The sequence below is a fragment of the Leopardus geoffroyi genome, chromosome B1 (genome assembly GCF_018350155.1).
Source record: "Leopardus geoffroyi isolate Oge1 chromosome B1, O.geoffroyi_Oge1_pat1.0, whole genome shotgun sequence".
NCBI lineage: Eukaryota > Metazoa > Chordata > Mammalia > Carnivora > Felidae > Leopardus > Leopardus geoffroyi.
In genome coordinates this window covers 33317872-33332118 of record NC_059327.1, presented here as the reverse complement: position 1 = coordinate 33332118, position 14247 = coordinate 33317872, and the positions used below count along the sequence as shown (strand labels likewise).

The 14247-nt window shown below is 38.3% G+C and overlaps 1 protein-coding gene across 2 annotated transcripts in view; it reads left to right on the top strand.

Annotated features, from left to right (window-relative positions):
- Positions 1–14247, top strand: part of ADAM7 (ADAM metallopeptidase domain 7) — a 70179-nt gene that overhangs the window by 34348 nt on the left and 21584 nt on the right. For both annotated transcript variants that reach the window (XM_045456846.1, XM_045456835.1), the window contains exons 9-11: positions 9131–9300; positions 11855–11939; positions 13310–13440. In XM_045456846.1, coding sequence (XP_045312802.1) covers positions 9131–9300; positions 11855–11939; positions 13310–13440 — 386 coding nt within the window. The remainder of the gene's footprint in view (positions 1–9130; positions 9301–11854; positions 11940–13309; positions 13441–14247) is intronic.

The window sequence follows — 14247 nt, the reverse complement described above, 5'->3', positions numbered from 1 at the left end:
TATGTTCAGAAAAGATACTTGGTATGATTTCTGTCTTCTTGAACTCGCTAAGACTTGTTTTAAAACCTAATATATAGTCTATCACAAAAATATTCTGTGTGCATATAAGAAGAATATGTATTCTGTTGTTGGATAGAATGTTCTATATATGTCTGTTAGGTCCATTAGGGCTAAAGCATTGTTCAAATTCACTGTTGACTTATTGATTCTCTGTCTGATCTATCCATTGTTCAGTGTGGGGTATTAAAGGCCCAACTATAATTGCTTTACTGTTTATTTCTCCTTTTATTTCTGCTGGTTTTTCTTTGTATATTTGTTTTCTTTTTTTCAAGTTTTTTTTAATGTTTATTTTGAGAGAGAGAGAGAGAGAGAGAGAGAGAATGTGCACACAGCTGAAGAGGAGCAGAGAGACAGAGGGAGAAAGAGAATTCCAAGCAGGCTCTATGCCATCACCAAAAAGCCCAATATAGGGCTCAATCTCAAGAACCATGAGATCATGACCTGAGCCAAAATCAGGAGTCGGACACTTGACCAAATGAGCCACCCAGGCACTCCATATATTTAGGTTTTCCAGTATTGGGTATATATATATATATATATATATATATATATATATAAAACTATATATATATATAACTATATATATATATATAGTTATATATAGTTATATATACATAGTTATATATAGTTATGTATACATAGTTATATATAGTTATATATACATAGTTATATATATATATATATATATATAGTTATATAGTTATATCTTTTTGATATATTGACCACTTTATCATTGACTAATGCCCTTAGTTTAAAATCTACTTTGGAGATTCCAGGAAGATGGCGGCGTAGGAGGACGCTGGGCTCACCGCGCGTCCTGCTGATCACTTAGATTCCACCTACACCTGCCTAAATAACCCAGAAAACCGCCAGAGGATTAGCAGAACGGAGTCGCCGGAGCCAAGCGCAGACGAGAGGCCCACGGAAGAGGGGCCCCTCCTGAAGTGGATCACCTAAGGAGAAGCGACCTAAGCCTGCCCCTCCTGCCCCTGTGCACCTTGCCTACCCACCCCAGCTAATACGCCAGATCCCCAGCATCACAAGCCTGGCAGTGTGCAAGTAGCCCAGACGGGCCACGCCACCCCACAGTGAATCCCGCCCCTAGGAGAGGGGAAGAGAAGGCACACACCAGTCTGACTGTGGCCCCAGCAGTGGGCTGGGGGCAGACATCAGGTCGGAGTGTGGCCCCGCCCACCAACTCCAGTTATACACCACAGCACAGGGGAAGTGCCCTGCAGGTCCTCACCACGCCAGGGACTATCCAAAATGACCAAGCGGAAGAATTCCCCTCAGAAGAATCTCCAGGAAATAACAACAGCTAATGAGCTGATCAAAAAGGATTTAAATAATATAACAGAAAGTGAATTTAGAATAATAGTCATAAAATTAATCGCCGGGCTTGAAAACAGTATACAGGACAGCAGAGAATCCCTTGCTACAGAGATCAAGGGACTAAGGAACAGTCATGAGGAGCTGAAAAACGCTTTAAATGACATGCAAAACAAAATGGAGACCACCACAGCTCGGATTGAAGAGGCAGAGGAGAGAATAGGTGAACTAGAAGATAAAGTTATGGAAAAAGAGGAAGCTGAGAGAAAGAGAGATAAAAAAAATCCAGGAGTATGAGGGGAAAATTAGAGAACTAAGTGATACACTAAAAAGAAATAATATACGCATAATTGGTATCCCAGAGGAGGAAGAGAGAGGGAAAGGTGCTGAAGGGGTACTTGAAGAAATAATAGCTGAGAACTTCCCTGAACTGGGGAAGGAAAAAGGCATTGAAATCCAAGAGGCACAGAGAACTCCCTTCAGATGGAACCTGAATCGATCTTCTGCACGACATATCATAGTGAAACTGGCAAAATACAAGGATAAAGAGAAAATTCTGAAAGCAGCAAGGGGTAAACGTGCCCCCACATATAAAGGGAGACCTATAAGACTCGTGACTGATCTCTCTTTTGAAACTTGGCAGGCCAGAAAGAATTGGCACGAGATTTTCAGTGTGCTAGACAGAAAACATATGCAGCCGAGAATCCTTTATCCAGCAAGTCTGTCATTTAGAATAGAAGGAGAGATAAAGGTCTTCCCAAACAAACAAAAACTGAAGGAATTTGTCACCACTAAACCAGCCCTACAAGAGATCCTAAGGGGGACCCTGTGAGACAAAATACCAGAGACATCACTACAAGCATAAAACATACAGACATCACAATGACTCTAAACCCGTATCTTTCTATAATAACACTGAATGTAAATGGATTAAATGCGCCAACCAAAAGACATAGGGTATCAGAATGGATAAAAAAACAAGACCCATCTATTTGCTGTCTACAAGAGACTCATTTTAGACCTGAGGACACCTTTAGATTGAGAGTGAGGGGATGGAGAACTATTTATCATGCTACTGGAAGCCAAAAGAAAGCTGGAGTAGCCATACTTATATCAGACAAACTAGACTTTAAATTAAAGGCTGTAACAAGAGATGAAGAAGGACATTATATAATAGTTACAGGGTCTATCCATCAGGAAGAGCTAACAATTATAAATGTCTATGCGCCGAATACCGGAGCCCCCAAATATATAAAACAACTACTCATAAACATAAGCAACCTTATTGATAAGAATGTGGTAATTGCAGGGGACTTTAACACCCCACTTACAGAAATGGATAGATCATCTAGACACATGGTCAATAAAGAAACAAGGGCCCTGAATGAGACATTGGATCAGATGGACTTGACAGATATATTTAGAACTCTGCATCCCAAAGCAACAGAATATACTTTCTTCTCGAGTGCACATGGAACATTCTCCAAGATAGATCATATACTGGGTCACAAAACAGCCCTTCATAAGTTTACCAGAATTGAAATTATACCATGCATACTTTCAGACCACAATGCTATGAAGCTTGAAATCAACCACAGAAAAAAGTCTGGAAAACCTCCAAAAGCATGGAGGTTAAAGAACACCCTACTAACGAATGAGTGGGTCAACCAGGCAATTAGAGAAGAAATAAAAAAATATATGGAAACAAACGAAAATGAAAATACAACAATCCAAATGCTTTGGGACGCAGCGAAGGCAGTCCTGAGAGGAAAATACATTGCAATCCAGGCCTATCTCAAGAAACAAGAAAAATCCCAAATACAAAATCTAACAGCACACCTAAAGGAAATGGAAGCAGAACAGCAAAGGCAGCCTAAACCCAGCAGAAGAAGAGAAATAATAAAGATCAGAGCAGAAATAAACAATATAGAGTCTAAAAAAACTGTAGAGCAGATCAACGAAACCAAGAGTTGGTTTTTTGAAAAAATAAACAAAATTGACAAACCTCTAGCCAGGCTTCTCAAAAAGAAAAGGGAGATGACCCAAATAGATAAAATCATGAATGAAAATGGAATTATTACAACCAATCCCTCAGAGATACAAACAATTATCAGGGAATACTATGAAAAATTATATGCCAACAAATTGGACAACCTGGAAGAAATGGACAAATTCCTGAACACCCACACTCTTCCAAAACTCAACCAGGAGGAAATAGAAAGCTTGAACAGACCCATAACCAGTGAAGAAATTGAATCGGTTATTAAAAATCTCCCAACAAATAAGAGTCCAGGACCAGATGGCTTCCCAGGGGAGTTCTACCAGACGTTTAAAGCAGAGATAATACCTATCCTTCTCAAGCTATTCCAAGAAATAGAAAGGGAAGGAAAACTTCCAGACTCATTCTATGAAGCCAGTATTACTTTGATTCCTAAACCAGATAGAGACCCAGTAAAAAAAGAGAACTACCGGCCAATATCCCTGATGAATACGGATGCAAAAATTCTCAATAAGATACTGGCAAATCGAATTCAACGGCATATAAAAAGAATTATTCACCATGATCAAGTGGGATTCATTCCTGGGATGCAGGGCTGGTTCAACATTCGCAAATCAATCAACGTGATACATCACATTAACAAAAAAAAAGAGAAGAACCATATGATCCTGTCAATCGATGCAGAAAAGGCCTTTGACAAAATCCAGCACCCTTTCTTAATAAAAACCCTTGAGAAAGTCGGGATAGAAGGAACATACTTAAAGATCATAAAAGCCGTTTATGAAAAGCCCACAGCTAACATCATCCTCAACGGGGAAAAACTGAGAGCTTTTTCCCTGAGATCAGGAACACGACAGGGATGCCCACTCTCACCGCTGTTGTTTAACATAGTGCTGGAAGTTCTAGCATCAGCAATCAGACAACAAAAGGAAATCAAAGGCATTAAAATTGGCAAAGATGAAGTCAAGCTTTCGCTCTTTGCAGATGACATGATATTATACATGGAAAATCCGATAGACTCCACCAAAAGTCTGCTAGAATTGATACATGAATTCAGCAAAGTTGCAGGATACAAAATCAATGTACAGAAATCAGTTGCATTCTTATACACTAACAATGAAGCAACAGAAAGACAAATAAAGAAACTGATCCCATTCACAATTGCACCAAGAAGCATAAAATACCTAGGAATAAATCTAACCAAAGATGTAAAGGATCTGTATGCTGAAAACTATAGAAAGCTTACGAAGGAAATTGAAGAAGATTTAAAGAAATGGAAAGACATTCCCTGCTCATGGATTGGAAAAATAAATATTGTCAAAATGTCAATACTACCCAAAGCTATCTACACATTCAATGCAATCCCAATCAAAATTGCACGAGCATTCTTCTCGAAACTAGAACAAGCAATCCTAAAATTCATATGGAACCACAAAAGGCCCCGAATAGCCAAAGGAATTTTGAAGAAGAAGACCAAAGCAGGAGGCATCACAATCCCAGACTTTAGCCTCTACTACAAAGCTGTCATCATCAAGACAGCATGGTATTGGCACAAAAACAGACACATAGACCAATGGAATAGAATAGAAACCCCAGAACTAGACCCACAAACGTATGGTCAACTCATCTTTGACAAAGCAGGAAAAAACATCCAATGGAAAAAAGACAGCCTCTTTAACAAATGGTGCTGGGAGAACTGGACAGCAACATGCAGAAGGTTGAAACTAGACCACTTTCTCACACCATTCACAAAAATAAACTCAAAATGGATAAAGGACCTGAATGTGAGACAGGAAACCATCAAAACCTTAGAGGAGAAAGCAGGAAAAGACCTCTCTGACCTCAGCCGTAGCAATCTCTTACTCGACACATCCCCAAAGGCAAGGGAATTAAAAGCAAAAGTGAATTACTGGGACCTTATGAAGATAAAAAGCTTCTGCACAGCAAAGGAAACAACCAACAAAACTAAAAGGCAACCAACAGAATGGGAAAAGATATTTGCAAATGACATATCGGACAAAGGGCTAGTATCCAGAATCTATAAAGAGCTCACCAAACTCCACACCCGAAAAACAAATAACCCAGTGAAGAAATGGGCAGAAAACATGAATAGACACTTCTCTAAAGAAGACATCCGGATGGCCAACAGGCACATGAAAAGATGTTCAGCGTCGCTCCTTATCAGGGAAATACAAATCAAAACCACACTCAGGTATCACCTCACGCCAGTCAGAGTGGCCAAAATGAACAAATCAGGAGACTATAGATGCTGGCGAGGATGTGGAGAAACGGGAACCCTCTTGCACTGTTGGTGGGAATGCAAATTGGTGCAGCCGCTCTGGAAAACAGTGTGGAGGTTCCTCAGAAAATTAAAAATAGACCTACCCTATGACCCAGCAATAGCACTGCTGGGAATTTATCCAAGGGATACAGGAGTACTGATGCATAGGGGCACTTGTACCCCAATGTTCATAGCAGCACTCTCAACAATAGCCAAATTATGGAAAGAGCCTAAATGTCCATCAACTGATGAATGGATAAAGAAATTGTGGTTTATATACACAATGGAATACTACGTGGCAATGAGAAAAAATGAAATATGGCCTTTTGTAGCAACGTGGATGGAACTGGAGAGTGTGATGCTAAGTGAAATAAGCCATACAGAGAAAGACAGATACCATATGGTTTCACTCTTATGTGGATCCTGAGAAACGTAACAGGAACCCATTGGGGAGGGGGAGGAAAAAAGGAAAAAAAAAAAAAAAAAAGAGGTTAGAGTGGGAGAGAGCCAAAGCATAAGAGACTATTAAAAACTGAGAACAAACTGAGGGTTGATGGGGGGTGGGAGGGAGGAGAGGGTGGGTGATGGGTATTGAGGAGGGCACCTTTTGGGATGAGCACTGGGTGTTTTATGGAAACCAATTTGGACAATAAATTTCATATATTATAAAAAAAAAAATCTACTTTGTTTGATATAAATATAGCTACCACTACTTGTCTTTTCCTTTCTTTCTTTCTTTCTTTCTTTCTTTCTTTCTTTCTTTCTTTCTTTTTTTTTTTTCTTTCTTTCTTTCTTTCTTTCTTTCTTTCTTTCTTTCTTCTTTCTTTCTTTCTTTCTCCTTCTAGTTACCATTTGCTTGAAATGTCTTTTTCCATTCCTTCTCTCTTAGTCTATGTGTGTCTGTAGGGCCAATGTGTCTTGTATGCTGTATATTGTTGTATTTTGCTTTTTTATCCATTCATCCACCCTATGTCTTTCAGATTGAAGAATTTAATTTGTTTACATTTAGAGTAATTATTGATAGGTAAGAACCTGGTATTGCCACTTTGTTTATTGTTTTCTGGTTGTTTTGTAGATCCATTTTTCCCTATTTCTTATCCTACTGTCTTTTTTTGTGTTTTGATATCTTTAGTATCAGTACACTTTGACTTCTTTATTGTATTCCTTTGTATAATTGCCAGAAAAATTTCCCTTGAGGTTATCATGAGGTTTACATAAGATATCAAACTTATCACATCCTGATTTAACCTGATAACAACTTAGAATTCATATACTTTGCACTTCTCCTTTTCCTCCTTACATGTTAGATTACTGCTGTTATAATTTAGATGGTTTTTAAATATTTTGTAACAAATAGCATTGTGCACATTGTACTTATGGGTTTTTTTTTTGCTATGTTCATTTTTTTTAGCTTTTAAACTAGAGTCGTGAATTATATACCACTATTACCAAATTGCAGAATCTAACAATGACTATATACTTACCATTACAAATGAGATTTATCAACAGAAACTTTTTTTTTTTTTAATTTTTTTTTTTCAACGTTTATTTATTTTTGGGACAGAGAGAGACACAGCATGAATGGGGGAAGGGCAGAGAGAGAGGGAGACACAGAATTGGAAACAGGCTCCAGGCTCTGAGCCATCAGCCCAGAGCCCGACGTGGGGCTCGAACTCACGGACTGCGAGATCGTGACCTGGCTGAAGTCGGACGCTTAACCGACTGCGCCACCCAGGCGCCCCTCAACAGAAACTTTTTAAGCCAAGAGAGAATGTAATATCAAAATAACTGTCAACTAAAAATACTATGACTGGTAAAGCTGTCCTTCAGTAATGGAGAGATAAAAACTTTCTTGAACAAACAAAAGCTGAGGAAGAGAGCTCATTACCACCAGACCTGCCTTATAAAAAATGCTAAAGAGATTTCTTTGAGTGGAAGAAAAGGAATGCTAATTAAAATCATAAAAAAACATAAAATGATAACATTAATCTCTTACGTAATTAAGAGTCTCTTATGGTTTGCCTCTCTGTCTTTTTTCCTTTCCCCAGTGTTCACCTGTTTTGTTTCTTAAATTCTATAGGAGTTAAATCATTGTATTTGTCTTTCTCTGACCGACTTACTTCACTTAGCATAATGCACTCTAACTCCATCCACATCATTGCAAATGGCAAGACTTCATTCTTTTTGATGGCTGAGTAACACTCCGTTATATACCATATCTTCTTTATCCATGAATATGGATACGCTTCATAGTAACAATTGCATCCTCTACTAGTTCTGTGAGCTCTCCATTCAGTTTCTTATTCATTCTTTCTTTCAATCTACTTTGTATTGGCTGCTATATACAGTTTTTGTCTCAAAATCCTCATAATGTGTACTTAAACTTTATCTTCTTTTGTGATGACATCAAACTATCTGCCAGCTTAGAGTTTACAAAAGCAAATGGGAATAGGGGTGAGAAGGCTTATGGGCTACAGCTATTTGTGCCTGTTTTGAGCAATCTCCAGTAAGATTTCTCAGACTACAAAGTAGTTCCAAAAATCAAACAAAATATGGCAGCTAAGCTATTGGTCTTTGAAAATCAATATCAACCTTCTAATCTGCCGTAGAACCAACTAATGACTTAAATGGAGAGATAAATAAGGTACATTTAGTCCTCTGTGTGTCACTGTTAGTGAATTCACGTAAGTCAGTTATAATCTCAGAGCCTTAATAAATTATTTATTCTAGGCACATCTTGAGCCCAGTGTCTGTAAAGTTTATGACAGCTCAAAGGGAATCTGATTTATTTCTTGTTTTTAATGTTTATCTTTTGAGAGAGAGAGAGTGTGTGCAAGTGGGAGAGGGGCAGAGAGAGAGAGGGAGACACAGAATCTGAAGCAGGCTCCAGGCTCTGAGCTGTTAGCACAGAGCACGATGTGGGGCTCAAACTCACAGACCTGCGCCGAAGTCAGACGCTCAACCAACTGAGCCACCCAGAGGTGCCAAGGGAATATGATTTTTTAGTCAAGTGTCTTTGTTGGTCATGGTAATTCACCCAGGATTCTGGCCAATTTACTCTACATTGTGTTTCAATATAACCATTTGTAAAATAAGGCCTGTGCTTTTTGTTGATGTACCTCACATATTTTGTTTTGTTTTGTTTTATAAAATGTTTATTTATTTTTGAGAAAGACAGAAACAGAGCATGAGTGGGGAGGGGCAGAAAGAGAGAGGGAGACCAAGATTCCGAAGCAGGCTCCAGGCTCTGAGCTGTCAGCACAGAGCCCGACTCGGGGTTCAAACCCACAAACCGCGAGATCATGACCTGAGCCGAAGTCGGACACTCAACTGACTGAGCCACCCAGGCACCCCTGTACCTCACATGTTAAAAGTATTTATTTTAATATAAAGGAATATAGTAACGATGAAGGATCCTTCTGTAACTTGACTCTGTGAAAACTTACTTCCCCTTTGAACAGATTTATAAAACCATGGACATTCATGTGACATTGGTTGGCCTTGAAATGTGGACAAATGGAGATAAAATAGACATAGATTCAAATATGGAAAATACCTTATTGCGTTTTTCAAGTTGGCAAGAAATATTCCTTAAAAAGAGGAATAATTTTGATCACGTTCTGTTACTCAGGTATGTAAGTTCTCTATTTTCCTGCATAACTTAGGTGGATTATAAAAAAAAGAAAATAAAACAAATGAACAGCAACCAAATACTTTTTAAAACAATTGACTTTTGCATAGTACACAGTGACAAAATGTTATGTCTAGCCATACGTAAAATTTCTAAGTGAATTTTTCATATTCTTTCTTTCTAGTATTGGTTAATACTAGAAAGTAAACATATGATATATTTCCAATTCTGGGCAGGGTTGAAAATGTCATTAGGTAAGCAATGTACTTTTATAATTGATTCACTTATCAACATCCAACACTAACTCCTTCCATGTTATGCCATTCCAATGCGCCACCAAAACCAACCTTTCTGGTGGAAAGGAATATCCTCATTCCCTGGATATTTTCCCTCAACAGAGTGTCCCTATCCAGTGACTGGCCTCTCAAGAGCATCTCTTCTGCTGTTAAAGATGACAAATAACTAATCTATCACAGCGTTAGTATTCCTAAGTAAAGGTTGGGATTTACGTACAGTATTACATCATTCTTTAAAGCGGGGTGGGGGGCATTTTTATCATGTTTTTGTAATTCAAAATACCTATCACACTACTCAGCCTATAAGAAAATGATAAATAATTGTGGAGCCGAACTGATCTTCACCTTGTGTTAACCATAGTCCTGTTATCCTAATTAAATTATGAAAACACACCTTTGGAGCAATGGAATCTTTCGGCAATTCTTCTGGTGCCCTTAAGGCTACTATGTATATAACCATGGTACCCACCTGACCCACGTCATTTTCCTATAATAGCAGTGCTTCTCCTAAGGTCTGTGGATGGCCTACAAATGTGCTTCCCGCCATCACATAAGTGTTAACTTTCAGTTTGAACTCAGAACAGTGAACCTTCCAAAGCCTATAGTTGGAGTCCAGCTCTTTGGCAGATTGATGAGAGTGTAATGCACCTCCAAAATAATATCATTTCTGATTTTTATATCTGGAATGGCCCCCAGCACACATCTGCAGGGGGTCATAGTTGTACCGGACTTGGACTCAGATATTCATGCACCAGTTTGCCCTAAAATTACAGAGGTTAAAGTAAAATATCACCATGACCTTTGTTGTGGGCAAGATTAATCTCTTTGCCTATTTCTTGGGCCTGTGTTTTAAAATAATAAATTAGTCTAGAAATATTTACATGGCTGTAAACGGAAAACTTTGCTTTCCTCAATGTCTCTTATCCTGAGCAATAGCTTCTTACACCAATAGTACGTCTGCAAATACGGAGATGAGAAAAGTGCTACTGAATGTTTAACCGGACATCATATTTGAGACTTCTTATGTGTTGAGCTTCTTGGACGTCTTTTTGCCTATGTTCACAGAGAACCAGAAGGGATGAGACAATATATATGGCATTATCATGGTGTGACTTTTGTTCTTAAGTGACCTTGAGCAAAATCAGACCGTGCTCGCTCTGATGCTTTATTTCCATAGGTGGTGTTCTTCCAAGATCTCCAGAGTCTAGCAAGACCAGAATTCTAAGTTCTTCCAAGATGTGTAGCCAAACACTGAGACTAAAATGTGCAACATTTCTAAAGCAAAGAAAGAAATAGAGCATATTTCTTTTTTGATCTTCTTGGTCAAAAAAGTTAAAGATTAAAGGTGGTCATCTAGCCTGACCACCTTCCTTGTATTTGAACCTTCTTAATTAAATTCCAAGTGTGGTCCTCCAGCTCATGATCACTGTATTTAAAGTGGTTTAACTCTAAATGTTCTTGAAAGCATATCAGGTCTGGATTCCCTTAACATACACAACTACATCTGTCTTTTTAGGTAATCCAAGAATAGTTCACGTGACAACTGTTTAAAATATTTGATTATATGGGGTGCCTGGGTGGCGCAGTCGGTTAAGCGTCCGACTTCAGCCAGGTCACGATCTCGCGGTCCGTGAGTTCGAGCCCCGCGTCAGGCTCTGGGCTGATGGCTCAGAGCCTGGAGCCTGTTTCCGATTCTGTGTCTCCCTCTCTCTCTGCCCCTCCCCTGTTCATGCTCTGTCTCTCTCTGTCTCAAAAATAAATAAACGTTAAAAAAAAAAAAATTAAAAAAAAAATATTTGATTATAGCTATCAAGTCCTCTATGAATTTCTATGGTTGATTGAAATTTTCTAAAAATTTTCAACTATAGCTAATTAATTAGTCATGGTGTTGAGTCTACTCACTGTGTTGTATTTTTCCCTCCAAACATTTTTTAGCTTAATTGTTTGGTCTTTTAAGTGGTTTTATCCAAAGCTGAGTATAGAGTAAGCCATGGAAAATTGGACTCTCACCATATTATGTTTTTAGAAAGTACATTTTTTATGACTTCAACTTTAGACTGTACTGTTTCAATGCCTCTAACATACCACAGGTTTTAAATGAGCTTAATAACAACTAAGATCATCCTCAATTCTAGAACTCTAGAACAAAAGGCACTTTTATGTGCAAAGGTACTAGCATTGTGAGGGTTCGTAGCAATTCAATCTTTGCGTTAAACTATGACCTCAGACTGAAGAGTGTATTTGCACCTTGTTTCCAGTGGGAAGTGGCTCTACACAAATGCACAAGGAATTTCTTATCCAGGGGGTATATGCCTGCCTTATTATTCCTCCAGTGTTGTTAAGGTAGGCTGTGTTTTATTGATGTTATGTTGCTTAATCAAAAAGTTTGAATTAAACTTTTGTAAATTTTCTGTGTCCCGCTGAAGAGAACACGCATGCATTCTGTCATATATTCCCACCAAGATATGTCATGATGAAGCTGTTATGTTTCTTTGATCAAATCAGAAAATAATCTTTTATAAAAACTATAGATGAACAATGAAAGTAAACGAGTGTTGTTCAGAGCTTAAAAGAACACCACACACAAATGAACATACAAAAACTAAGAAAGCTTTTTGGCATATTAAATATAATGTGTCTTTATTTACAAGGACACATAAAGTGCACAAAACTTGATGGCTGAGTTAGCAAGTGATAATTGTTCCCGTGCTGAAAAGGGAGTGCATAAGCCATTTAAAATAGCATAGCAAGACAACCTTGCAATTCATTTTCAGGAAGAATAAGGCCTTCAAACTGCTGACTTATCTATTTTATCTGGTATTTTTCCCAAGTCACTAAGCTTCTAGTAAATGGTGTCCAAGTAATCTTATTTCAGTCTTATTAAGACCTTGAAATTAAAACCTAGTACATGATCTCTTTCTTAAATGGATATTTTTATGATTATGCCTTGACTCCGGTATTTTAATAACACAAATTCTGCATAGTGGAGTCCGTCTAATCTAACACAGGCTGTCGCCACTCCAATTATGGCATTACAACTCGTCCAGAACACATTTTAAATTTCAAACGAGTGCAATGAGAGAGCCAAATTAGAGGAATTTTACCTTTACAGTAGCCTAATATCCCACTCCTTCTGGAAATTAATTTTTTAGTCATTAACATAGAGATAAAAACATGAAATAGAGCTAAAACACAGGTAACAATCAACCCTGCCTGGGATTTCAAATCACTGAATTTCTGGGTTTTTTCGTAGCAGAAACTTCCTCCGCAAGGATCACACAACATTGTTGTGCGGTGTAAGACTGTATTTTGAAAACATGAACCTCGCATATTTATTTTTACCCTCTTTGAATATCTAGTATATAAAAGGCAAATCAATAATGCTTATTGTATTGTGTAGGACATTAGCTTATCATTTTTAGCTATTTGTAAGAATGAGTTTATAGAAATCCAACAATGACTATTGCTGTGCCACAAAAAAAGAATTTCAAGATGCTAGTGTTAGAAACACTCAGAAGGTCGTTTGTCCAACATCATTATATAATTAAAGGACCGGAGGGCAAGACAGGGAGATAACTAAGTCCATGGCCTCTCAGATAAGTACTACTTAACCAGAAGCTAGAAACTGGGTCTCAACCAATATTTCAAAACACTATGTCCTAGAGTGCATTATCTTATAGAAATTTCTGATGCACATCTTTTCTTGGCCTTAGGATCTTTTACCTGACCTAAATGTAGTCGCAAGCAGAATTGCACATCAGCTGGGGCATAGCCTTGGGATGAAGCATAATGATTACCCGTGTACTTGTACTTTTGAGAGATGTGTGATGGATCACGGTGGAAGGTGAGGCTCAAACCATGCAGAGAAGACATTTAGATGTTTTGCGACTGGCTCTTGATTAGATCTCCATATCGTAGGGATATACTGTTATTATGTGAAAATTTTCCTAATATATTCCGTAAATTCTCTTACAAAACCAGCCGTGATAGGCTTCCCTTTGGGGTCTAAATCTTATCAGTTGTTAGTGTCTGGCCTAGTGATACAGTGAGAGAAAATTTTTTTTATTTTTTTTTTTCAACGTTTATTTATTTTTGGGACAGAGAGAGACAGAGCATGAACGGGGGAGGGGCAGAGAGAGAGGGAGACAACAAAATCGGAAACAGGCTCCAGGCTCTGAGCCATCAGCCCAGAGCCTGACGCGGGGCTCGAACTCACGGACCGCGAGATCGTGACCTGGCTGAAGTCGGACGCTTCACCGACTGCGCCACCCAGGCGCCCCCAGTGAGAGAAAATTTAAAACTCCATCTGAGCATACTACAAAAGTATGCAATGATTAATTAGTAAATTGCACTAAGGTGCATAGGGGAGGGATACACTCAATGTGCCTCGTTTTATCATCTTTGTTATAAACTCTAATTTCCTCCTTCAAATCTTTACTCACATGTTATTCTCAGCCAAGCCTCCCCCAGCCACTTGATCCAATTGTTCAATCCTGTCTCCTCATAACACCCTGTCGGGAATTATCTATCCCCTCTTCTTTGCATCCCCCCCCCACATTCTTAGTATTAATCACTATTTAATATAGTCTATGCTTTAGCTATTTAGCTTGCTTATTATTTTATTTTTCCAATAAATTATAAACTTCATGAA